Consider the following 27992-nt stretch of genomic DNA (forward strand, 5'->3'; position numbering starts at 1 on the left):
CGGTGGCTGTGGAGCCGCTATAGATATATTTCAGTATTTTTACATACGGCTCGTCTACACCCTGATTCCGTAATGCCTCCATCAATGCTGAGGTTTCAACTGAATCAAACGCTTTCCCGTAATCAATGAAAGCTATTTATAAGGGTTGGTTATATTCCACACATTTCTCTATCACCTGATTGATAGTGTGAATATGGTCTATTGTTGAGTAGCCTTTACGGAATCCTGCCTGGACCATTGGTTGACAGAAGTCTAAGGTGTTCCTGATTCTATTTGCGATTACCTTAGTAAATACTTTGTAGGTAACGGACAGTAAGCTGATCGGTCTATAATTTTTCAAGTCTTTGGCGTCCCCTTTCTTATGGATTAGGATTATGTTAGCGTTCTTCCAAGATTCCGGTACGATCGAAGTCATGAGGTATTGCGTATACAGGGTGGCCAGTTTTTCTAGAACAATCTGCCCACCATCCTTCAACAAATCTGCTGTTAACTGATCCTCTCCAGCTGCCGTCCTCCTTTGCATAGCTCCCAGGGCTTTCTTTACTTCTTCCAGCGTTACTTGTGGGATTTCAAATTCCTTTAGACTATTCTCTCTTCCATTATCGTCGTGGGTGCCACTGGTACTGTAGAAATCTCTATAGAACTGCTCAGCCACTTGAACTATCTCATCCATATTAGTAATGATATTGCCGGCTTTGTCTCTTAACGCATACATCTGATTCTTGCCTATTCCTAGTTTCTTCTTCACTGCTTTTAGGCTTCCTCCGTTCCTGAGAGCATGTTCAATTCTATCCATATTATACTTCCTTATGTCAGCTGTCTTACGCTTGCTCATTAGCTTAGAATGTTCTGCCATTTCTATTCTAGCTGTAGGGTTAGAGGCTTTCATACATTGGCGTTGCTTGATCAGATCTTTCGGCATCCTTTCGGCAGATATTTCGGATAGCTTACTGGCATCCTGTCTAACTGAGTTACCACGGACTTCTATTGCACACTCATTAATGATGCCCATAAGATTGTCGTTCATATCTTCAACACTAAGGTCCTTTTCCTGAGTTAAGGCCGAATACCTGTTCTGTAGCTTGATCTGGAATTCCTCTATTTTCCCTCTTACCGTTATCTCATTGATCGGCTTCTTATGTACCAGTTTCTCCCGTTCCCTCCTCAAGTCTAGGCTTATTCGAGTTCTTACCATCCTATGGTCACTGCAGCGCACCTTGCCGAGCCCGTCTACATCTTGTATGATGCCAGGGTCAGCGCAGAGAATAAAGTCTATTTCAGTTCTAGTCTCGCCATTCAGGCTCCTCCACGTCCACTTTCGGCTATCCCGCTTGCGGAAGAAGGTATTCATTATCCGCATATTATTCTGTTCTGCAAACTCTACTAATAACTCTCCCCTGCTATTCCTAGAGCCTATGCCATATTCCCCCACTGACTTGTCTCCAGCCTGCTTCTTGCCTACCCTGGCATTGAAGTCACCAATCAGTATAGTGTATTTTGTTTTGACTTTACCCATCGCCGATTCCACGTCTTCATAGAAGCTTTCGACTTCCTGGTCATCATGACTCGATGTAGGGGCGTAGACCTGTACGACCTTCAATTTGTACCTGTTATTAAGTTTCACAACAAGACCTGCCACCCTGTCGTTAATGCTATAGAATTCCTGTACGTTACCAGCTATATCCTTATTAATCAGGAATCCGACTCCTAGTTCTCGTCTCTCCGCTAAGCCCCGGTAGCACAGGACGTGCGCGCTTTTTAGCACTGTATATGCTTCTTTCGTCCTCCTAACTACACTGAGCCCTATTATATCCCATTTACTGCCCTCTAATTCCTCCAATAGCATTGCTAGATTCGCCTCACTAGATAACGTTCTAGCGTTAAACGTTGCCAGGTTCAGATTCCAATGGCGGCCTGTCTGCCATTGTTAAAAGTTATACGAGGCTATATTTCTAGTGACATGTGATGTCGTTCGGAACATGGACGAGGGGACAGGATGTTTATGTTTCACTATACTATTAGTAACTACAACAGTATTTAGTTGACGTAATATACCAAATGGCGATACTCGCATATTTTTGAACAATATTTTTGCCATGAATATTTTTGCCATGATGAGATATGTCAGAGTGAGTAATTACTCTTGTAGCCTTTTTCTGGATTTTACGTACCGGTTGAAAGTATGCACTGCAAGTCCCCGCCCATGATTCAGCACAGTATATTAAATGACTAAGTATAAATGCAAATTACAGGGTACGAAGAGTTTTGCTATCAAAGTAACTTCGGGCTTGTAATAAGTGATAAGATTCCCCTGAAAGCCTCTTATACAGCGCATCAATGTGGTTTTTCAGTGCAGCTGACTGTCTATTACTTCGCCAAGACATTTGAAAGAAGTGCGCTCAAGAGGATTGTCATTAAGTACTATGTTGACTGAAGATACATCTACGGGCTTATTTCTCGAGTGAACGATCGTGTATTTTGTCGTTTCTATGTTAACTGTTAATTTCTTTTCTGCAAACCATCTAGAAATCTTAGTCAGCATGGTATTAGTTTTCCTTTCAACATCCTTGAGATCATTTTCTGTTACTATTATAACTGCATCATCGCCATATATCTGTATTCGTGCAGAGCTTAGCGCTTTGGACAAGTAATTAATGCACAAGATAAAAAAACAAAGGTCCCAGGATTGATCCTTGATACCTGTAGTGATTCGCCGAGGAGACGATATGAAGTTCTTCATTACGATTGCCTGACTTCGGTGTTTTAAGTATGTAACTTCTGAGCAACTCGGCAGCCTGTCCGCGATATCCATAGTATTTTAGTTTATTTATTAAAACGTAGTGATCCACGGTGTCGAATGTTTTCTTAGCTCAAAAAATGCCAGTGCGACAAGCTTATTGTATATTGAGAACTGCGTTATGTATACTTGAATGAGAGACAATACTGCAGCAGATGTGGAAAAACCTGGCAGGAAACCGTGTTGCTGCGGGCTAATTATGTTTTACTGTTGCAGAAGTCTCTGAATTCGCCTCGCAAGAATCTTTTCATAAATAGTATTTAGTATACTCAGGACAGATATCGGTTCAGATTCAGATTCGGTTCAGATATCGGTTGAGAGGGATCAGATTTATTGCCATTCTTAAATATCGGTATAACCTTGGCCAATTTTAATGGCGATGGGTCTGTACAACTGCTTAACGAGAGTTTCAAAATGCGGCACAACATAGGTCCTTGTACGTCAATGCTTTCTTTAGCCTGAGGTTGTTTAGCGTTAAGGTTAAAGGAGTCAGGTTCTTTAACCCGAGGTACATTAACGCGCACCTAATGTACGACACACTGGCGTTTTTTGCAGTTTGTCCCCGTCGAAATGCGGCCATTGCGGCCGGGATTCGATCCCCCGCCCTTGGGCTTAGCAGAGGTATACACCAAAGACACAACGTTACCACGGCGGGTCCGGTGGAGAGGTGCGTGGCGTGGCTCCTTTTAGGCGAGTGCTGGCTGAGTGTACCGCGTGGCCTTCGTCGAACTTTCCTAGTAGCGATGTGGCTCGTAGAAGGGACGCGATAAAACACTTGCAGTGTATCCGAGGTCAGCGAGAGCCTCGCCTTCCTTGCCGAAGAGGAAGCGCAGAAAGCCCTGCCGCGCGACGGCGCTAAAGAAACTCGCGACCCAGCCACGAAGTTAACGTTGAACGCTGCTGGCAGCTATTCTCGGATAGAACTGGCATCTTTTATATTTATGATTTTTTTTCTTACTATAGCACTTGCTTTTATTCTTCATCCTGCCGCCCACTTGTGGCCTAATTTTTCTGGTGTGTGTACGCGCCAAAGTTCAGGATCATCATAAATCCCCATAGTCAAGACCATCATCTATGACGTGCAGTTGCTGAATGAATTTATTTTTGTAGCAAGTGAGGAGCCTGCGGCCAATTTAGGGAAAGATGCAATTGGAGGTGGTGTGTGTGGAAGTTGCTGAAAGATGCGTAGATCTCCCTTAATTTTATTACAAAATTAGTCTTTACTTTCAGTAATCGGACCAAATTAATACGCACTCAAGAAAGCAGGTTGTAGGTGAGTGAACGACTCTGGCTTTGAGGAGGCAATCGTATACCGGCAACAACCTAAAGAACTTTACTCTGAAATATTAACGTTATCTCGCTTCGTATCGGCCCTTGGAAAGTACAGCTATTACCAATACACTGTATAGTGTTATCAGTCTCTCTGTAGGACGCTATTTACAATCCATTGAAACTAAACTACCCGCTATCAAAGGGCAGCGTGACATTGACTTGCACGCTACAAACCCGGAACCAGCAGCATAACCGAGCAGAAAACGAGCATAACCAAAGGAGCCTGGGATAACCCCGCTTGTTGTTAGATATTGCTTCAGGTTGTCGCACGGTTATACGCACCCTGCTAACTTTTACAGTTTTTATTATGTACGCACACCATGACGGAACACAACACGAAGTTAAACATTACGAGAAGCATCATTCATTTCACGAAGCAGTAGAAAACAAAACTAAGTTTAGACTTAAGTGACCCTCAAGAAAGAGGAATGCACTGAGGACGAACGTTGCCGCCAGCGGCGACAGACGCAGCGGCAAAGCGAACGCAGGAGCGCTGCTGGCGGCATGCTTGCCAAAGCCCCGTATGAGGCCGCAGCCCACGGGATCACCCATGTTGCCAGTGGACTTGCTCAGTACGTCGCCCTTGGCACCGTAGTCATCCGGCCGCTCATAGACGACGCACGAACGGGACACGATGCTGTCATTACCATGGAGATGAAGTCTTCGGCTGCTGATATGCACCAGGGCGATAAGGTCTTCGGTGGCATCCACGTTGCCCAGGTCGCCCAGGTGAGAGTTTTCCGAGGTCTCGGGCCCGTGCTCCTTGCCGTACGGGTTGAAGTGAGCTCCGACGGCGTCGCAGTTGTCCGTCACGTTACCCGACTCGTTGAGGGTGAGCCCGTGCTTGCCAGGTTCGAGGCCGTCGATGATGCCTCGAATAACAAGGATGTCGTGACGCGACATGAATACTAAGAGTCCCTCCACGTTCTTGCCCACGATGTGGCAGCTGGCTTTACGAAGTGTCGCGTCGCCGCTCACTGCGTGCATCAGCAGTGACAGGTGCACGACCGTGACGAGCAGCTGCCGCTGGTTCAAGCTGGTGCCCATCGGGTGAATCATGCGCACTCCAGCTCTGGGATTCCTTCCGCAGGCTGCCGGTGTCGCGACTGAGTATTCGCACAAACGTTGGGTGTACAACGACCACAGGCGCGCCTGTCCGCCGCACAAATGAACTGAGTTGGCTGTAAGCAATGGCGGTGTGTAGCGCGCAAGATACTTCGTAGCTTGGTGACTATCATTGACGCAATGTTTCCGCCTTTTTTCGCTACTGTGGAGCGCCTCAACAGTAAATGTCAACTTACATCAGCGGCTGAGCGATGCTACGGATAGGATAGGATAGGATAGGATAGGATAGGATGAGATATCTTTATACGATGGCGCGTTCCCACTGCGGGTGATTGGCCAAGATTTGGATGGAATTGGGAAGATTCTGTCAATACAAAAATTGGTAAAGGTGTCTGGTGGAAATGGATAAAAATAATGTTTGAAGGATCTAAGAGAATCGCCTCGAAACAAGTATGAATTTCTCCACGACTGAGCAAACACCCCTATGGTAGCTTTTAAGAGAGGAGGCTACTAGATGAAGAATATTTGGAATGGAAAAATTTGAACCAAGTTGCCTGAATGTTGGTTCTAAAATGTTCTTTTCTTTAAAAAAGAAAAAAACGGCGGTAGAATAAAAAAAACGATCTATGGTCTCATCTTCTGCACAGATCGGGCACAGAGGGGAGGGTGCCGGACCAGCCCTGTGGCACGTTCTTCTTTCTGCACGTTCTTGTTTCCTCTCAATGACTCATACCCACTACGGCGGATTGGCCAAGAGGCCGGCGGTTTATTTAGATGTAGAGGTCGATTATTTGGAATTACTGGCACATACCAACTCTGAGAGATCGGCCAAGAACCGGGCAGTTCAACATAAAGTACTATGCAGACAATATTTTAGAATTTAACGTGCAGAAAGGAAATTGATCTTTCTCCTTTTGTTCTTGATTCAAACGACTCACCACGACAGGCAAGTCAAAGATTTCGGAAAATAAGAAAAGCGCACCGCGTTAAAATGTTCTCTATATGGCTGGCAAGCATAGAAGGGTGGATGCAAGACGACCATTCGAGGTGCAAGTAGAAGACAAAAAGCATGCAACGAAGGAGCGATGGGAGGTTATGAATGCGCACGAATCTTGCCTTAGCATAACCAGATTTACTGGTGCCACATGAAATATGGAGCTAGGTCACAGGATGGAAACTACTGTGCCTGAAAGGTTCCACGATATTGGTTCTGCTTTCCATAGAACAACGGTGGCAAGAAACAAACAAGCAGTGCCTAAAGGACTGTCACATTGCTTAAGAGCACAAGCAACTCTAGCCGCAAAGCCACGTTTATCGAAACGTGGGTTACGCTCAATATTTCCAGTTCCCGGTGCTTGCTAGTCGGCGGGACCTCGTATTGGCGCAGCGAGCGCCGGCGTGAATTCCATTAGACTTTCAGATGCTGCGACTACGGCCGCTGCAGGGTGCATCGCTCTTCGATCAAGTAGAGAAGCAGGAAGAGTGCATACTGTCGAATTCGGACTGCATTCAAACGATGCGAAACCAAGAATCAAGAAAAGAAGTGCTCAGACGTCGACACTTCTGTCTGAAGTACTTATTGAACGGTGCATTGCGAATCAAACATAAGAATCGTTTCTGGGAGTATATATATATATACATAATTACGAACAAAAGGTCTCAAAATCAAAATTCGCACAGGAGGCCATGTCGACTAATTGCACGATTTTAATATAGCAGAGCCTGGAAAATGTTAAGCAGAAAAAAAAATTCGTCACCAGGGTATAGTGAAAATACTACATAAAATAATTGACGATCAAGAAACAGAACACTGGAAATTTGTACAAACTAAGCAAAGTTGTAAACTTTTCTATGAGGAAGCCCTGACAGATGGTTTAGGAGGTGCGATTATAAAAACTTCACCGTTGACTTGTAATGCGAAATGTTGGGAGAAAACGTTCTGGCGAGTATAGATGCTCAGGAACCCTTACCTCCTGCACCGTCTATAAGAGATGCAGTTAAAGACGCACTGTGCGCCTGTAAAGGCGGGGTAAGAGTTGTGGTCTCTCTATTTGAAGACAAGCACTGAAGCGAACAAACTCTTTCAAAAATTTGACTGCTAGATAGCGTCTTTAAATGATGTACATAGCAGTTCACTCTCATAACAAACCGCGGTTTCCATATGCACAGCACGGCGGCCACCTGGTGCAGGTGCCGCCTTGAGCGAAACAACGCTCACGCAGCGCCGTATGCTCATATTAGTATTTAACTGAAATAGTTGGTTCATAGCTAAGACGAGTTTTGAGAAGCTGAATTGAAAAAAAAATCACAGAACTAAGGAAGATAGACAAAGACGTCACTGTCCTTGTTCTGTCTTCCTTAGTCCTTTGTTGTTGTTGTTGTTTTTTTTCAGTTCAGCTGTTCAGAACTCCTCATGTGCTGTTACTCTGAACTAACGGACGCGCTTCCGCACCCCAGCTCGAAAAGACAAGGAGCGGCTGCTCATTATATTGGCCCTCCCGGATTTCCGACCACGATCTAATGACGCAGATGTTGATCAAAGGTTCGAGTCAATGCGAGGGGAGCACCGTTACTACGATGCCCGGGAAAGGCTCTCGCTGACTCCGTCGGCCCACGGTGAGCGAAACAGTGGTGCTTGCGATGCTGCGTCCAACTGCGGACGCATGTATTACTACCTGAGAATGTCTCAGTCGCCGGTACCTTTATCACGTGTCGTGGCGTGATACGAATCTATGAACCATATTCTAAAAGCCAGACAAGGTACTTAGTGAAAATCTCTCAGAGAAACAAAGAAGCTCCGAGTGACAGCCGCTGTGAAGCTGTCCAATTATAGCAGAGTATACGGGCCATCCCATCTCGATCTGCTGCAGGAGCACCACGAATTGTACTCTTACACTGGTGTGTTTGAGTCCAAACTCACTAACCTGTTGCTTGTTATCCTTGGAGTAGGGGAGCAGTGTGGAGACATGGAATATGATTTCGTGGCCCTCGTAGATAGTGTAGACCGAGTGCTTGCCCGTCATGTCGCCTGAAAGCGGTAAGTGGAAGGGAATAAAATTAGCATGGTGTAAGGAGCATGACTAACCATAAATCAACAACCGCAAGTAGCTTAGTGTTTTACTATTGTCGAGGGAAACTCTGCAAGATGATGTAATTGCAGTAACAGCTCGTCTGAGGTTAACTATATCTGAAATGCGCAGGCCAGCTTTCAATGCAGGGACATCGGGTGGTTGTTTTCACCCAGCAACGCTTGTTGTATATCTTAAGATTTGTGCTCGTTAACGCCTACCTATGCCTTAGTTAAGTGACATCAAAAACAGTGGTCACCAGGTGTGCTCTTATGTACATTGCTGACTGTTACAGGGTATTTCTACGAATACGTTAAGAAATATTTAAAATAGCCGCTTCGAAATAAAACGACGGTTCTTCGGTGACATGCCACCAGCGGTGGCGACCATGGGGTGACGGGTGATACGGGATAATAATTTGCTCATTAACAAAAACCAATTAATAATCTTTTCTTCAACGTTTAGTTTCAGCGCGCTCATCGTAATCGGGAAATGGAAATGAGCTCTCCGTACAATCCGTGAGAAATTTTTGATTTATCGCAAAGCGATGGCCCCGTATGCATTGCGGATTAATGACCAAATTATACGATATAGACGAACGCACCGATTTTTTTGCGTCATCATTGATAGAGAATTGTCTTGGAGCCCTCACATCTCGTAGATGACAAAGCGTTTGGCCGTCATTGTGGTGAGCCTTCTTGCGTTTCTCGGCGGGAAGTCCTGGGGCGCAACAGTACCGTCAATGTTGCAACTATATAAAGCACTGTTTTTGGGCTTCCTGTGGTACAGCTTACCTGTACTAGGAAATACTTGCACTAGGAATATCCGCAAGCTCCAGAGCGTGCAAGCCCAAGCCCTCAGGACTTGTCTCGGTCTCCAAAAAACTACGTCATCCATTGCGACAGTGGCCATAGCCAGAGACGCTCCTTTGACAGTCTACATTCATACAGATGTCCTGAGAGCACACATCCGACACCTGACTCAGATTCCCTCCCACATGTTGCTTGCTTGCCAGCAAAAAGGCCACTCAACTTTTGCCAAAACTATTGTAAGACATCAGTCCTACTTGCCATCAGAATTTACGCCCGCTACACGATTATCAGATCCATTGTGGTGTCTGCACCAGCCAGAAGTGCAACTGACACTTCCAGGAATCAGAAAACTGGAGCGCCATTGCAAGCTTTGAAACAAGCAACTTTGGAGCACATTCACAACGTGCACAGATTCCGGCAACATGTATACACAGATGGTTCAGTAAAACTCAACAGCTCTGGTGCTGCAGTCATAATCCCAGCAAAATCTGAGGAAATAAAATTAAGAAGTTAATGTGTGACCACATCGACGGGTGCAGAACTCGCGACGCTCCGTGCTGCACTTGATTTCATTAAGCAGAAGCCACCGCAACAATGGACAGTCTTTAGTGACTCCGTGACAGCCCTTCAGTGCACACGAAGCCCAATGCGCCACGGACCCAATGAACAACTGACCTCAGAAATTCGGCACATATATCATCAAAGCCATGAGAAGGGACCCAACATAATCTTTCAGTGGCTTCCAGGACATTGTAACATCAGCGGGAATGACCACGCCGACGAAACCGGCCGATCTGCACATGAAAGTGGTCGACGAGTCTTCATTCCGCTTTCGCGAACAGACGCTGCGGCTGGGCTGCGATTGATATCCCGTGACTGTTCTTTGCCCCTGTGGGACTCAAATGTCTTCACCATGTGTCGGTTGCGTTCGTTGTTTCCGGACATACGGATGCACCTCCCGCCTGGGTTACCACGACGTGAACAGACCATGCTCTACCGTCTGTGGCTAGGCGTTGCCTTTACGAACTCATATGCTTTCCTCATTGAAATAGCCAACAACCCCACGTGCGACACATGCAAAATCGGCGAGACGCTTGCACATATTATCTGTGTCTGCCCGCGATATAGTGCTCAGAGACAAGTGATGTGCAGAGTACTGGACCAGTTGGACAATCGCCCACTATCAGAACTAAAAGCTTTAGGTCAATGCTCCGAAAGAACATCCGCGTTGAAGGCCTTACTCGCGTTATTAAGGTTCCTGAGGTCTATGGGGCTTCAAGACAAACTCTAAGAATGCCGCCCCCTACCGCTCTGTAGTGTACGCGCTTTGTTCGTGCTTGTCTCCCTTTCTTTCTATCTCCCCCTTCCACTCTGTTTCTCTTTTCATCCCCCTTAACTCTTCCCCCTGCGCAGGGTAGCCAACCGGAACTACCTCTGGTTAACCTCCCTGCCTTTCTCTGCATTACTTATCTCTCTATCTCTTGGATGTGGAAAAAAATCTATTGAAAGCGGAAATGTGGCACGACAAATTTCGGTGATCAGAGCGCGTAACGGAAACTGGTAGGCTGCAGCAAGAGAAAAGTCAAGGTGACGTTCTGCTCACGTCACACAGCGGCGGGCACCCAGCCCGCTGCGACAGCGAGTAGCACGGAGCGCTGGCTTCCCGCTGCTGGGTTGCGATTGCGATGAGCCCGCTGAAACTGAAAGTTTAAAAGTTATTTAATACAGTTTTGTTAATGAGAGACTAATTACCCCGTATTACTCGTAACGCCGCGGTCACCACCACTGACGGATGTCTCCGAAGGAACCGTCCTGCTATTTCAAAACGGCTACCTCGTAGCCGCTTTGGCAGATACGTGGCTGATATACGCAACTGATAACGGGGTGTTTCGGCTTCGCAGAAACACACCGTATATCAACAGCGTACATGTACAAATTCTGCAAGCAGTCTTCAAGTAGCCTGCTGCCTACCATGGTCCAGTCCACCATTTGTATAGAAGCGCATCCAGCCCACACACCCGTGCGTGCGTTCTGTCGTATACTACTGCTCTTTCCTATAATGCAGTGACGAACGGGGAACAGTGCGTAAAGCTAAATTGCCGACATGCTGATTGAATTATTGATCAATTCGCTGACTTTTACACACTGCACTGACTGATTGATAAAGATATCCCTTGCCTATGATGAACGCCTTATCACGAGCGTCTCGAATGAGTTCTTTTTTGTCAACGTATAGTTTCTGTTGCAGACATCTAAATATCGCTCCATGATCGTTTTCGCTTTACCTCTGTCGAAATCTCAGTAGCACATCGGCCGAAACACCTACCCGCCGCTGCGCTACCACGGCGGAAGCCAGAACCCATATAGCCCTATGCCAACTTAGTGTATCGCCGGCACAGGGACGCGGACACATAAGCCGCGTTTACATGAATGCGACAGCGTCGCATCGCATCGCATTTCTAGTGCATCGCATTCATGTAAACAACGGTAATGCTGCTAGGAAGGCGCATCGCATTAATAGCCGCGTTTACATGAATGCGACAGTGTCGCATCGCATTCATGCAAACAGCGGTAATGCGCTAGGAAGGCGCATCGCATTAATGCGCCAGGCGAGGGTAGATTTACGGGCGCGAGTCGACTCTCGCGGAGCATGTAAACGCAGGATCGTCGCATTAGGAATTATGGGAAGGAATTAGCCACCAACATGGCGGCGGTCCCGGCTGCCCGCTTCGAATTGAATTTGGCGTTTCTTTTGTAAAATGCGCTTCGTTCGCAGCAAATGATTGTGCAAACGGCTTTCGCTTAGTCTCAGGCCGCTTCGACGACAGAGTATTATGGATAACCTTGTGGTGTTTTCGAGATCGCTTCTCGTTTCGAACGAGTTGAAGCCTAACGAAAGAAACGTTCGAGATGTCAGCGCAACCTATCGTTAGAGTTGAGAAATAGCCCCAAAGACGGCATATGGCCTCTGAGATCCGAAGATCTCGCTGGCCAACTAAAACTAAAAAACATGCGCTGCTTAGCGTACGTTATACTATAGCGTATAGCGCACGCTATAAGTTGCGGACGCTCAACTAAAGCTGTCTATTTCTCGGCACTCAGCCACCAACGTGCACTCGGCCCACCACCGGAAAACCAGTTACACCGGAAGTCGACTGCACTTCCCTTAAACGACACCACGTGGCGCTACTTTCTCGCGAGAGTTAATGCTCTACATGTAAACGGCGTCGCATCGCCTTTCCCAAATGCGCTTGGAAATGCGATGCGCCACTGTCGCATTAATGTAAACGGGGCTCATGGCGGCCGCATTTCGATGGGGGCGAAATGCGCAAACACCCGTGTACTTAGATTTAGGTGCACGTTAAAGAACCCCAGGTGGTCAAAATTTCCTAAGTCCCCCACTACGGCGTGCCTCATAATCAGAAAGTGGTTTTGGCACGTAAAACCCCATAATTTAAGAAAACCACTGCTTTCCTTGCCATCATATCTGAATTAAATATTGGTATGCTGTTAGATCATTGACGGCAGAGCACGTCGCGAACCCTCTTGCCCGCAAAAGTGCTTTAATGCAGGCCGACCGCACCCGACGACGTCGCTGCTGATGCCGCATGCATCAGCGTACAAGATGACGTGAAAGTTAGCCCATGCCGACAAAAGTAGCATAAGGTGGAGACGGAACTCTGCATTCCCAAGCATTTTGCACAAGCGTCAGACTCTCGGTAGTCGGTACAGTCGGCACTCAGCCACCAACGTGCACTCCGCCCACTACCGGAAACCAGTCACACCGGATGTCGGCTGCACTTCCCTTATACGACACCATGTGGCGCTACGTTCTCGCGAGAGTTCATGCGCAACATGTAAACGGTGTCGCATCGCCTTTCCCAAATGCGCTTGGAAATGCGATGCGCCACTGTCGCATTCATGTAAACGGGGCTACTGATTACCAGTTCTTTGGTTTACAGCATGTGTAGTTATTCCAGCTCTTTGTTTGATTACCATATTGAGGATATGCTAATGCATGCGTCGCCAAAAGTTGCTACGTGTCTAGCTTCTAAAACCAAGCCGGTAATTTCTCACTTCCTTCTGCCTATAATAACGGTTTCATCTCTAATTGCAATTTCATCACTAATCGCAAGAGAGGGCACGAAAAACCATCAGACGCCACGTTTTTTTTTTTTTAACTTGTTATTGCGCTCACACAACCTGTCATTCATGCATGTCCCGGTCTGCCCGATGCAACATTTTGCGCAAGTCAAGGGAATGCGGTATACGACTGACTGGTCGCGGATTTTCTCCACGGCCTCCGAGATAGCCGGGGGCGTCGCGTCACCGGTTTGTTTATAGGAGCTAGACGCGCAGAAACTTTTGGCCACACATGTGTTATCGAACCCCCGATGTGTTTTTCAAATAAGGGCCTCGAATATCTACGCGCTCTGAAAACCAAACTTCTAACAATCAACGTGGGCCAAAATGTGACCGTTGATTGTGGTTTCGCTTGGCTTTCCTCGCAACGTCTTCTACGACGTTTCGGGGAATAAGTAAGGCTGTCAATCTGTTACTGGAAGTTAGTGCTGTGCGTTGTCTAACGTGCCTTCTACGTCTGGGTCGTTCTCCTTGCACTACAGCAAATTAGAAGATGCCATATACTACACGCCTACGTATCCTCTAATCGCACAGCACTCGTTCCCCTTTCACATATGCTATCAGGCTATGATGTAACCACAAGCACTTCAGTTTTTGGTGCTGGGCTACGACGTTAAAGGATACGAAAACCCCCAAAACATGAAAAACAAGAAACATCACATATGTCAATTTCAATTTTGACGTGTGATGTATGCGCATGCTCGCGTGGCTACTGGCGGAAGCGGCTGTACTTGCGGAATGGCACCGGTGGCATGTGCGCGCGCGCGTACCTTTGACATCCAAGCCTCCTCGGTACTTGTCCCAGCCCTTCAGGCGAACTTTCTCGCCAAGCAGGTTGACGAAGCGGTCGAACTCTCGACTTCCCACCTCTGTTTTTTCAAAAGGGAAAAGAGCACAGTTCTGATGAGTCAGCCTTACAGCACAGCACAGCCTGCGCAACAATTACTGCACGCTATACATATAAACAGCGCACAAGTATAGCGGTTACGACAAGAAGCGGCAAGTAATTAAACAAAGACGCAGGTGAAATTATCCATACCGACCAAGTCTGTCTTTTTTTTCCTTCCTTTGACATCCATTTCTTGGAGCGCAAGGGCCTTCACAATTACGTCCATGTGCGTTTTTGGCGGGAAACGCGAAGAGCAGCGAGCGAGTGAGCCGCGCTCATGCTACACTCTTAAACAAATGTACTACACCCTTTGAGATGCATATTTTCCACACTACGATAATCGTCATCTGTCTTGCTGCGTTTCCTTTCTTGAAAAGGCTGCGCTCGCTACTTTCCTGTCGGGAATGCTATGTCATGCTGATAACGCGCATGCCGTTCGTGACTTGGAATTACCGGGCTCGCAGTGTTAAAGGAAATGCGGGCAAGACAGATGAGGATTATCGTTGTGTGGCACACTCTAAAAAACGTTTGCACCCTTTGGGGTGTATATCTGCCACACGACGATAATCGTCATCTGCCTTGATGCGTTTCCTTTCTTTAACGCTGCGAGCCCGGTACTTCCCAGTAAAGGCCGATCCACACGACGGACCAAGTCTGCGGGCCACGGAGGAAGGAAACTAAGGAGAGGCCCTACCCCCTCCGCGCGCTAGGAGAAAAGTGTGGCGGAAATGACGTAGTAGGTTCTCATTTTTTTGCTGCTTTTTTATTTTTTTTGTTGTATGGCCACGCCTTTTGGGCCACAATGGCGGCGTTGTTATGGTTTTGAGCGCTCACACGTGTTGCTCTGGTAGGTTTCGGGCCGTGGCAAAGGCGCTGAGTGGGCGGGTTTGCGTTAGTCACCGTGTCTTGTTGCGCTGTGTTACCTGCACCGTGCTCTGCCAGATGTTGCGCGAGCGCGCGACACCACGCGCAGCGCGGCGTGGTTTCGCGAAAGATGCAAACAAGAGAGCAGGGTGGCCCAAAAGGCGGAGCATCGCCATGAGCAACGCCAAATTCCGGCTTCACTTTTGCTTCACAAAGAGTGACGTCAGGGCCTCTCCTTAGTTTCCTTCCTCCGTGTCTGCGGGCCGATCGGTCACGTGTTGCGACGTCGCGGCCCGCCGCAGTGCGGTACGGCGCAGAGCACATCCACACGGCGGACCACCGTAGCAGACGGCAGAGCAGACCAACCAGCTGCACTAACGCTTTTTCGCGTTATCATTGTAATCATTCCGGCTATAGTCCCACAAAGCCACGAACTGCTCAACGAGGGATACAAAATAGAGAACCTCCTCGTCACTCCTAGAGGGCATGGTGTTTAAAAAGTATATCTGCTGCACGCACGTGTACGCGGAACGGCGGACATGAAACGACTGGCTTTTGCTGAGCCGAAAACTAGATTGGATTCGGCTGAAGACACTTTGTTGCCGGACAACATTCGTTGGCTAGGCCAAAATCGCTGTGGTTTGCATGCGGTCCGTCGCCAGAACTAAAGCGGGAAAAGTCTCGGCGATTTGTTGGACCGCGAGGGCCGCGGTCTTGCGCGGGCCAACGGCGGTCCGCACGAACTGGTGACGTCCTATCACGTGATGCGCGGACCGCGGTCCAAAAGAGCAATTTGGTCCGTCGCGTGGATCGGCCTTAACGAACGGCATGCGCGTTATCAGCATGACATAGCATTCCCGACAGGAAAGTAGCGGGCGCGGCGTTTTCAAGAAAGGAAACGCATCAAGGCAGATGACGATTATCGCTGTGTGGCAGAGATACACTCCAAAGGGTGCAAACTTATTTTAGAGTGTAGTCCGACATTATCGGCGCCCGGGCGAGCGTCGTTACATGGAGAAAGAAATTCAACAAGAGGGGACACTCTTCGAAAACTGGCAACAGGAAACACGTCACGCCTAGTTTCAACACCATCCGGTAGTTGACGCGAGCATCAGAAAAAAAGAATGTGAAATAAACTTCCAGGCAACGTTTTATTTTTTTTTATTCCTTCCCACTAAAAGTGAAAAAGTTTTGCGTGTAAATGAACTTATACTTTGCAAGCTTTTGTTGCGTTGCCTAGAAACAAGCTAGCGGCACGCCAGACGCGCGTGCATACGTCATGCGCCAGACAAGCCGCAGGAGTGAGCGAGGTCGGCTACGCACGTGAAGCTCGCGTGCTCGGCGACCCGTCTCTTTTGGATGTAGCCCGTTTTTTGGGCTCCTGGCGTTCTCTTGTGTTCCGTCTGCATTTCGACACGGCACCGCTGCACTACTGGACTACAGCAAGGTGAGGAATTTTGTTTGACAGTCTGCGACGCACTTCAAGCACATTTAGGCTTCCTGCACAAAACTGAACCTATATAGTGACGCAGTTATCGAAAAAGAGCTCCGCAGTCCAAGCCTAGTTATTATGAGTTACTCGTACTGGGAGATGTTTGCGACGCTTTCTATGAGCCCAAGCATAATTATAACCTATTTCGGTAGTTTTTGGGCACGCTCGCCGCACCTGGCTTTCTGACTAAAAGCACCTTGGCCGTGTGACGCAGTTTCGCGTGTACTGAATCTCACCGGGACAAGTTTTGGCGCTTTCTCTGACCCAAGACATTATTGTAACTAATTTCACTACTTTTTGGGGTACTTTTCAAGCACAGTGGCCGCGCTCGGCGTAGTGGCGCAGTTAGCGAAAAGCAGCTCGGCTGTGTGCCGCAGTTAGTTTCGCGTGTACTGAATCTTACTGGTAGAAGTTCGTGACGCATTCTCTGACCCGAAAAAGTATTGTAATTTATTTGGTAACTTTTTGGGATATCTTGAGGCTTGCTCGCCGCGCCTGGGGTTGTGAAGCTGTCAGCAAAAAAGCGAGCCGGCCATAGTGAGTTAGTTTTGCGTGTACTGAATTTGTGGGACAAGTTTGTGACGCATTTTATAGCCCTGCAACAACATATACCTTATTTCGGTACTTACGCTTCTCGAAAACGCGACGAGCGATTGCCGAGAGTGATAACACGGGAGTGTTGCATGCGCCGGCAGGACGCGTAAAAGATAACACGGAGGAGCTCAAGAGCTTGACATTTATGTATTCTGAGCGACTGAAAACAGGCTTTGCACCCACGAGTCTGACTTGAGTGCGATTAGAAGGCAATCTGCGAGCGTGTACCATGGTCTGGCTGAGCCTGTGTTGTAGCCACCTTTGTGTACTTGGCGTACCATCGTGTCGACTGAGGCCAAGTTGTTTTGGAAACGCGCAGTCACCCGTGTATTTGTGCACTTAAAGTGCAGGAAATAATGCCCGGGAAAGGAGGGGTGCTTGAAAATCGGATGTTCAGATTTTATGGCATTGTTTGGGAGGAGTCTTCGCTGCGAAATGTACGTAAAAGTGAATTTATCTGCCGCTCATTCACCACTTACGCACGTTTCGCCTCTACACGCAATGCTCCTGTTACGTCAATATACCAAAATGATACATGCTTGTAGTTTACTTTCTTTCAGCTGATGGCCATCCGGTGGAGCATCGTACGGCAACGACTGCTGCTTACCTGGTGCCACAACTTTGGATGAATGCAGAAGAAGCCCGGAACGAGCATTTATATAGAGCAAAATAAACATTTCATCATTTCAGAAGACGTCTTCCGTTTTCTTTATCCGCTTGGTGTGCTGCAGTCAATTCGGCAGCTGGGCTCTATGGGAGTGTCCGCTCGTGTTGAAATTTCTTTCTCAATGGTCGTTCGACGCCGGGCGCGTCGCAGCGCGTTGGCCGCGTCCGGTTAGGTTCGCGGCGCCAGTGCGTCGAACCATGTGTCGAACTACATACGCTGTTGTTCTAGCCAACGTGGCGTAACGTGTGCGCGCATTCACGCTACATCGGACTATATTTAGGCCTGAAGAGTACGCCGACAGTTATCAGTAGGTCTATTCGATTCAGCCAAGTTTCTCTGCACCCATTCATGGTGCGCTGCACCTAGGCCTTCGATTCCCCGAGGTGCAGCGGTGCACCCTGCACCCCTGTGCACGATTGAACGGGGTGCAAGGCAAGGTGCCGCCGAGGTGCAGTGCACCCTTGAACCTTGCAGCGAGTGGGTGCAGCCCGGCACACCATAAGTGGCACCCGCTGCACCTTTTAGTTTGTGGTGCCGTGCACCTTTTTCTGAATCGAACAAACCTAGTGATTCAGATAGGAAGGTCGCAGCACGTTTAAACGCACATTGCATGCCAGAAAAGCAAGAGCAGTTGAGTCACCATTGCTGAACATCTCGTCGTCAGTGCTTTGGCCAGCCTCAGCATACAGCACGCCAAATTTGAAATTCACAGATCCCTGCGGCACAGAGAAAGAGAAAAGCGTCGAGTCTTTCATCGACATTTGCAACACTGGACTCAGCCAAAACATTTGCATACGAGAAAAACAAAGTGCTTGCCTGAATTAACGTTACACACGCTCTGTGCCTAGTTCAATTTAGTACCAAAGGCGGAGCTTGCCAACGTTGAATTCATGAAGTGCCGAAGATAAATTTGTCGAAAGCGCTTGCGTTCCTTAGACTGCACTCACAGACTCGCAAGCTCTAAGGCTGAGGTTGTGGACGTTGTGCAGAGGTTGCAGGTTCGGTTAATTACCAGTGACAAGTTATCTTTTCGCTCACTTTCGTTTGCGTTGACTGGATTTTTTGTAAATTTCAAGTAGGCATAATAAACCTCCTATGCTTACTCTGACTCCATTATTTGTCACTTCTCATGGCTGTCGTTTTTTCATGTAACATACGTTATATCCGCCAGTCGGCACCTTGAGTCTACATATAAAGAATAAATAAGCGTCTCGCGATTTCAGCCCCCCCCCCCCCCTCTACACACGTACTCAATACTTCGTGCCAAATATTCATTTTCTAAGTTAGCGAAGGCGCCCGGCCAATAGCAAACAGCCCTTACTAACGAAAACCTTGGCGAGCCCTAGATCCGCACTGCGTGTGGAAAGCAGATCGGTCATATCTTGGCCTGTATTGAAAAAAAAAAAATTTACTTGCGGAAGCACTGCTCGTACGAGCAGAGTACGATTAATCGTGACGACGGAAACATTATTATTAGTCAAGGCGGCCGGTTAATGGGAAACAGCACTTACGAGCAAAAAAAAAAAAGAAACACGGCCCGTGTTTTTTTTTTTTAATCGGTCAATTGTATTGGTCACCGAGTGGCAAGAAACTACGCATGTGCCGCATTCAACCACGACGAATCGTAATCTCGGTCTTTATTAAAGTTTATAAAAGGGCGCAGCTAAATGACAGGGCAAAAACTTACCTCTTGTTCTTCCAGCAAAAGCAGGTCCTAGTAGAAAAAGAAAGATACAGACGTGAACGCTTGACCCTGTTTAAGCATATGTGTTAGCAAATGGATCAACTCACTGACAGGAGCGTGAAGTCAAAGATAGGACGTGGATTTTAATTACGGCATGCACAGAAATCAGTGTCCCACTGACGCCAGTTTATACCGGCTGTTAATTTTTTAGAAGATGCAAAATTTTTAAATATCGCTTGTATCAGATAGCGCAATTCTAATCCTTGATATAAATTACTCAGAAAAAAGAAGAAAAAAAGCTTGGTAGTTATGCGAACAAGACAAATTTATTTAGTTTCGACCAACTGTAGTTGCGCAGTTGGAAGGAAATGAAATAAAATTAGTTGGAGACAGCGTTTGTTTGTGTCGGAGAAATAATTAGCTGGCCACAGCGCATTGTCCGGCTGAGCGCCGCGAAACTATTGGAGTCGGACAGTGTAATTCGAGCTTGCGTTCTTCACAGTCGAAAATACAACGAGCTCTCGGCCGCAAGCCGCGAAGCGCACCCGCGTGTCCTGTGAGGTCCGTATGCACATTAGAGCGGCGAGAGCTGTTGCCGGCAGTAAATCAGAGACATTGTTAGCATCTCTCAAAATACGCCGTTTTTCCTTTCTTTTTCTTTGCAGGTGGATTCGCGGCTACTTATGTACGCCTCAGAAGCTATGGTTTGTCGTGAATACGGTGTGCAATGGCGTGGCCAGCAGGACCAATCCAATACTGAGTAGGCAATCGTCGTCTAAACTTCTGCGCCCGAATAGCTTTATGGCAAGGTGGGCTCTTGTGCATTGGGTATTCCGAGTGCTAATTTCGGCAATGGCCTGCACTGCTTCGCCATTCAAAGAAGTTTAATGTCATTTGATACCAAATGTTGACGCGTTTTTATAGAACGCGGCTGGAAAAAGCCAAAACCCCAACGAAAGAAGAGAAGCCGTTGCTTAAACATTCCCAGTCGTCACCAAACTCGGAGCTTCAACTGGTGATGCATGTGTCAAAGCTAGACACCGATAATGGTACACAGAAGCGGTACCGATCATTTGTCGCTTATATTAATTTTATCTTCCGTAATAAAATTTTATATATAACCTATTCTTTAGATGAAAGTGGAATCTCTAAATATACAAGATCTGTAGGTGCCCTCCCAGTAAATTTTATCCTTCATTGGAACTACGCAGTAATGAAGGAACTCTGGCGGTAATTTCTGGATGTGGTTGCAGGTGCCACTTTATCGATTGTACCATTTTGATCGTCATTTGCTTTTCACATGGTTATCACAATCACAATCATCATCATCATCATCATGATATGTTATTTTCACTGCAGTACAAAGGCCCCTTCCAGCGATCTCTAATTAACCGTGCCCTGCGTCAGCCGACTCCGCCCTATACCTGCAAATTTACCAATTTCATCCCATCGCCTAGTTTTATGCGGTCCTCGACTGCGCTTCCACTTTTTTTTTTTTTTACATCCATTCTGTAACTCTGCAACCATTCTGTACCCACTGGTTATCTATTCTACGCAATAACATGGCCTGCCTTACAGTAGAAGAGCGCAAAATTGTGAGTGTAGGTCCGAATTCTAATTGCTGACGGCTAGGGATCCGTTTGTTACGTCCTTTTCTCAAAGACTAGGGCGCACTATGACCCCTTTCTCTTTGGCATGCAACGAAATTGACGGCATCAAAATACATGTGCTGAATTTTTTGGACTACAGTCCGTGGACTACGCATGTTAAAAAGATAAAATTTTGCGTGGCGCGAACTATTAATGGGTGCGGACTACACACGATTTAATTTTAGAGAACGATGCGCGCGCGCGCTTGCATAAAACGAGACCCGGCTGCGCCTGCAACATTTCACCCTGCTAAATAACATATGTAAATGATCGTTATGGCGCGACCAATGTTTCCAGCTGGTACTATAATGTTGCTCGCGATACTTAATGGGCTGCTTTTCAGTAATTATATTTCTGAGGACATTCGCAAAATCTCGTGGAATGTGAATAAGAAATAAGAGAACGCGTAAAATTAAGAAGGAACACCAGGGACGGTGTAGTATTTCTTGAAGGATAGTTACAAGTGAATCATTGCTTCGTGGCACGAAGTCCCATGTCAAGTTGTCCTCAATGGTCTCACAAAAGCCGGACTAAACAACTGCTGCACAGAGATGTCGTATCATGAAGGTGATGATGAGATTGACGTGCCGCTCGTCGAATCGGACGTGCTTGTTTTGTTCCAACGACTCCAATGAGAGTCATTACAGGTTTTACAACTGACTTCTATGCAGCCTTATAAAGGACCCAGGATTTTATTGTTGGAGAATCAATTCTATTGCTTACCAACTGCACGCTGCTCGTAGACAATCGAAAAAATAAAACTTTTCATGCCAAATTTGACTTTGCTGACTGTACGTGTTATAGTCTATGGCGTGAACTATAGTCCGGAAAATGCGGTGCTTATGGAAGAGCGTTCCAATCGTCATCACCGGCTATGTCATATACTGCAACGCTTAATCACATAAACGACTCTCTTTAGTTAGAGAAGTGTCCAAGTTCTACGTAAAGTGTCTCCCCCGTTCGGTGTGGTCAGAAAATATATTGAGAGTTGGTCCTCCGCACTGCCTTCTTCGTCGTGAAGTCCGCAAGAGCAATTTGGTTTAGCAGTGCGTGCACTACTATCCACCTGTGCCCAAGAGTGCCGTACGTTACGAAATGAGCGCCTCAAGTAGTCCGCTGAGCAACACTGAAGCGAATAGGGAAGGGGCGGGGGGGGGGGGGGGTGCTTCGCATACTCCGCTCTCCAGGCAACGATCAAAATCCGCTCACTGTGTGAGACGGATGAAAAGGCACCGCCGGCCCCCACTTCAATACTGGAGCGGCTGCAGATCTGGCTTCCTCGTGTTCTAGCAAGTTAATGTGTAGTAAATGTACATAAAACAACGCCTTAATCCAACGTACACAGTCTAGTGCCCTTCGAAGGCTCAAGTGGGCAGTTTAAGAAAAACATAACGAAACCTAATTCGCTGACGCGTGTCAAAAGAACCCTTACGTGTCATTTTTCTTTCTTCCGTTCTTTCTTTCTCTCTTCATTTCTTTCTTTCCTACAGTCCCAAGCTGCAGAAATCGCTGGGCACGCGAAAACGCAAATTGAAAACAAGCCACCACGCAGGCGTCTTCGTCGAGGGAAGAGCGGCCAACGGTATTAAATTAATGCGCCGACTCGCTTACGCCGCAGCGAGAAAGAAAGAAAAGCAAGAAAGACCAGCAGATAAACCACCGTGGCCGTGCACAGGCAGCCGTAAAGACGCGACGCCGTATTCTTACTATGGCAGTAGTGTCTGTTAGCACACGTATTTATGTGCGTAAGGGCGAGCGGGCCGGGCCCTAATCCTTCTGCCTCTCCTTTTTCTTTCTTTTTTTTTTCCTGTCTAACAAACTACCTCGAAATAAAACACAGCAGCAGAGCGGAGGACAACCGAAAGACACGGCCACACGGGAAAGGACGCTGCGGCTCGTTATGTACACTGCCTCCGACATTCCCAAAAGAGCGCAGCTCGGTGTGATGCTGCGAGAGCAAATCTGCTTTTCTTCGGAATGCGTAAAACGTGCGTACGAGCGGCACAAGGCGCCATTCCCCCCCTCCTTCCCTCTTTTATTCCCCATCCCTTTACCTCACGCTATCTATTTCTCTCTGGCCGCCGTGCGCCGGCCGAACACGCTCTGATGCGCCGCTCTCTCCCTACATACGATAACGCTGACGCGCTATACCCCAACCTCCGCATCCCTCCCCCTGTTGTTTCTTTTTTTCGGCCGCACCTCCCGCAACTATATAGACGCGTTCCGCAGGCCGTGCGAAGGACGTAATTTTGCGAATCACGCAGCGGAAGAGGCGAGCACGCGTGTTAAGAGGGAGAAAACGAAGAAACTGCGACGCAAGCCGTGTACCAACTCGGCACGAGCCATCTACGCGGCTCGACGCACAGATCGTTGAAGGTACCTTTCTTTCCGGAATAAAGTTGGCGCTGAAATGACAGGCAGCAATGGGGTAACTGCGACGCAGAGACGTCGAAGCCGATCTAGCGACCACGCATGCAAGGCATGACCACGCGACTGTATACATAGGAGAGAACGCTTATAAAAGGACCCGTCTACGGATAGTTAAAGAACACCGTTCCCCCTTCTCTTTTGTGGAACAGTCAGAAGTGTCTATATGCGCCCGCATCGGTTTCTTCCAAAGACGTGCCAAAAACAAACAGTATTCAAGATGTTTCCTGGGCTATAAGCACGGAGTAAGACAAATGGCAGAGCCAACTGTTCTGTTAACAGTGTTACATTTCTCTTGCGACGAGAGGAAAGTTGAAGCCTACAGAAGTTGCGGGGAGAAACAGTTGTGAAGGTCTGTTGCGGAGAGGGTGAGCAGCGGAGGAGAGAGCACGGCGGCGTGCTGCGAGCGCTGAGGGCGAGTGGCTTTGCGGCATTGTTAAAGGGCCCTCATAACCAGGCCTGGCCATTTTAAACAAACAAGGATAGCGTATACGTGACGCACTTACGATCCTGTCTGTAAAGTATTACGATGCTGCGCGCTGCCCCCCAAAAGGAGCGAAAATTTCAAACCAAACGACGAGTGCCCTCCCTCTCGAGGAACCTCGTTCCCAGTCAGAGTCACGGTCACACGCACAAATGACTCTTCGCAGTGCTCGTTTCGTAACTCACCATCACTCATCGTCCAATGCGGAAGGCGCACCGCCGCACAAAACAAAAAAGAAAAAATAGAAGAGAGCGAATATATATGTATATATATATATATATATATATATATATATATATATATATATATATATATATATATATATATATATATATATATATATATATATATATATATATATATGAGGTGGCTGGCGCGATGCCGCGGTACTTCACTTGGCTCCGGTATGGGAGAAAGTAGGGAAGGAACATAGCTTGGGAACACTACAGATGCAGAGAGAAAGTGTGTGTGTGTATCTGCGTTGACTTTATCCGTTGGCAGGGACGCTCGTCGTCTTGCGACATGGTAACAGGGTAGTTAATTTCTTCTATCTCCTACAATAATAAACCAATTCGAAAAAACAAATATTTCGGGAAAATGCTCATTAGACGTCGTTTTACAGCTTCCAGGACATATACTTGAATATGGTAGTATCGTTTGGAATCCCTACAAGCAGTACGAAATAGACATAGTTGAGGCCATACAAAGGAAAGCCATCAGATTTGTCTACCGACGTTATGACCACCAGTTCTCACCATCGTCAGTCATGTCTTCACTCAACCTGACATCTCTCGCCGAACAGCGACACGTTAATTCTTTAAAATTCTTTCATGGCATTATTCACTCATCTTGTCGCCTCTCCAGTAATGAATATATCACCTTTGCAAAAATCTCTTCTAGTAGGAGACATCACGCGCTTAACATTACACCATTTTTTGCACGCACTAATACTTTGAAGTATAGCTTTTTCCCTAAAACAATTGAAGCATGGAATTCGCTACCAGGAACCAACCGTTCTCTCCCATTAAATTAATTCTTGTCTGTACTCCCTCAACACTGCGCCTAAACTTTCTTTGTTGCCTATTGTATTTCTTTCTTGTATTGTATTATCCACTCCTGCTATAGCCCCAGCAGGGGCTGCAGTATGTGTAAATAAATAAATAACCAAAATTTGCAATGGGGCCTGGTGAGTGCCCTTTAAGCGAACCGAGCAAATGCGTTGCATGGCGAGTGCCAAAGTCGGTTTTCCTGTATATCTTACTCCGTGCTTATAAGTGTATACGGACGTCAGCAACACTGATATCCGAGAGCGATTGAGATAGCGCGCCGCAGAAATTTAGCACCAAACGCATGTATCTTTTACGGTAAGGAAGCTTCCTTTTTTTTCTTGGCTCACCAAGGCTCACCAAGACGGCATCCCCAAAATAGGTGTTCCAAGATTTAAAAACAGAGAGAGAGAGAAACAAAACGACGACAGAAGATAATGAAAAACGGTACATGAAACTTCTCGAAGGAGCTGGAGGCAGCAAGGAGAAGTGCATAAGGAACGTGATAGCTGAAGTACTTGGCAGTTTCACTCATTTATTGTAGGGTAAAAATACACATTTAAAACAGTTTATGGGGCGCTTATATTCTAGCACATTCAATACATGGTGATTTCGCGAGAGGGGAGGCGGTGAACATAGTCTAGCTTCTTTTTGAAGCTCAGTTTACCTATCCCTGTTCTGTCATGCAAGACATCGCAGAAGAAACAAATACAATCTGAGCCTTTCCGAACGTAAAGACGTAGACTCTCTCAATGCCTTAAAACTATATCATTTTGCCTACTCGCGAAGTTATAGTCCCCCGATACAAGCTAGGCGGCATGTTTCTGGACGTGCTCTTATTCATTAAATTTGATTGGTTTCCCTTATTTCACATGTAAAAGATGAAACCGTATTTGTTTCAATGATTTTGAGAACCGATCTTTCATCGATATGATAATCTCCCGTGGTTCCTTTAATTCATTCTAAAGCTACTAGAGCGAAGTCTAGCGCTGCCATCATTCAATCAAGAGATAGTACATGAATTTTTTCAGCGCTTCTCGTCTTTGTGAACAAAGTAGGTTCGACTTTCATGGTGCTTTGAGGCTCTGTTTGTACTTGCCTAGCAACGATCCTTTAGGTAATAGAAGTGCTTTGTTTTCGCGGCTAATTCATATCGCCACGTGAATGAATAATATGCGAATGAATAAAGCGAATGAATAAATCACGAGAATTTATTGCGCATGCCTCCTTCAACATACGTACGGGACGTTTGGACAGAAGCAGCCACCATCAGAAAATTTTGTTTTATATCTTCGAAACGGTTCTTTACCATAGCGCTGGGTTGGGCAGGCCATGTAACGACGTAGGAGAGATAATCTATCAGAATTACAGAATGGGTGCCAACAGAACAGAGGCGGCATAGAATGAGGTGGTGTGATGAAATTAGTAAATGCGAAGGATTAACATAGGGGCAGCTGGCCCAAGAACGAAGTAATTGGAGTTCGCTGGGAGGGGCCTTCGCCCCGCCATGCACAAAAATATGATGATGATGATGAAACTACTGGATAGCAGATCACAAAGTAAATTACGCTAACCACATTCATAAAACAAATGTTTGATGCAAAAGTTACTTGAAGAAGGTTAATAGAGGAAGCCACAAGGGAGATAGGAACTAGAAGGACGAAATGTAGACGAATTTATTTGAACTGGTGCCATGTGAAGTCACTACATTGCCAGATTTCTCTGCAGTAATCATTTTATGGAACTATGAGTTAAAGGGCCCACCACAAGGCGCCGCTGGTACGTAGGTTACTGTCTCGCCTCGCTTTAATAAAAAGAAAATTAAATTATGGGGTTTTACGTGTCAAACCACTTCCTGATTATGAGGCACGCCGTAGTGGGCGACTCCGGAAATTTCGACCACTTGAAGATCTTTAACGTGCACCTGAACGTACACGGGTGTTTTCGCACCCATCGAAATGCAGCAGCCGGGATTCCATCCCGCGACCTCACGCTTAGCAGCCCAACACCACAGCTACTAAGCAACCACGGCGGGTTTTACTAAAAAGAAAATAATGTGTGACCGACGGCTGAATCAAAGCTCTGCCGTCGAGGATATCAGCCCGGTGCTCCAGCCACTCGGCCCTGATTCTTTTATTGCCTGCGCATTAAGCCGATCGCATGCATACCTCTCTCGTTCCAAAGCCAGCCCGCTCTTTGAAACGCTCGGCGCGTGCACCCACTTTCTCGTCTTCTTTCCTTGCGGCAGATCGCGCTCTGAGGCGCCATGTTAATTAGACGGCGCTATCACCGGGACGGGTCGACTTTCCGCAGTACTTTCCTCGTAGCACGCTACGCACAAACTGTGTACTGTTGTGCTGACTTCGTGATCACCCAAGTTAGTCACGCTTTAACATTTCTTCGCTGGAGTACACGTGTCATCGTCGTTTTACATACGCTACATGACATTGGCATAGATACGTGTGACTGCAAAACGCGTAGCCGCTGGTGACGTCACAATCTGTGTTTTTCTAGTTTGCACTCGTCTACTTACATATTTAAAAACCAACAACTGCCATATAAGCTTGCCTGGAATGGTCGCCGTAGAAATCATGTCATTGCCGCCATACGATCGTTTTCAACGTAGTTCTCGTCATGCTGCTGTCGTCACAGGCACGTACGCTCACGACCCACCGCACTACTCAATTTACACAAGCACGTTGGTCCACCTTGTATCGCTTTGTATCGCTTGTATCGGGATCTGCACGATTTTTTTGTTATACACCATAGGTTACAACGCTCCATACGCAAGTAGCCATCGCCAAGTGCTGGCTATAGCTGCTTCGCGTGCCACGCATGCAAGGTGAAGGAGCCCCCGCAACGGCATCAATTCTGCTGATAGGGAGAAAAAAAGGTGACGATTTGTATCGTGCGCTTGTTCATACAACCTGACTGATCAACAAGTCGTGCGGAAGTTGGTCGATTCTGTTCATCGCACTC

At 47.0% G+C, this 27992-nt stretch overlaps 2 protein-coding genes across 4 annotated transcripts in view; both read right to left on the reverse strand.

The window, feature by feature from the left end:
- The window catches only part of LOC126547913 (GTPase-activating Rap/Ran-GAP domain-like protein 3), a 587729-nt gene that overhangs the window by 66544 nt on the left and 493193 nt on the right, over positions 1-27992 (reverse strand). For all 3 annotated transcript variants that reach the window (XM_050195966.3, XM_050195964.3, XM_050195965.3), the window contains 4 exons: positions 19411-19437; positions 18364-18439; positions 13988-14086; positions 8119-8222 (listed from right to left, as the gene is read on the reverse strand). In XM_050195966.3, the coding sequence (XP_050051923.1) occupies positions 8119-8222; positions 13988-14086; positions 18364-18439; positions 19411-19437 (306 nt within the window). The remainder of the gene's footprint in view (positions 1-8118; positions 8223-13987; positions 14087-18363; positions 18440-19410; positions 19438-27992) is intronic.
- Positions 4499-5200, reverse strand: LOC140215477 (superoxide dismutase [Cu-Zn] 5-like). Its single transcript, XM_072286010.1, has one exon. The coding sequence runs from the start codon at positions 5186-5188 to the stop codon at positions 4499-4501; it is 690 nt and encodes a 229-aa protein (XP_072142111.1). The 5' UTR covers positions 5189-5200.

The sequence above is a fragment of the Dermacentor andersoni genome, chromosome 1 (assembly GCF_023375885.2).
Source record: "Dermacentor andersoni chromosome 1, qqDerAnde1_hic_scaffold, whole genome shotgun sequence".
Lineage (NCBI taxonomy): Eukaryota > Metazoa > Arthropoda > Arachnida > Ixodida > Ixodidae > Dermacentor > Dermacentor andersoni.

Coding starts and splice junctions, on each gene's coding strand:
- LOC140215477 (XM_072286010.1), bottom strand. CDS start 5,188: ATGATTCACCCGATGGGCACCAGCTTGAACCAGCGGCAGCTGCTCGTC.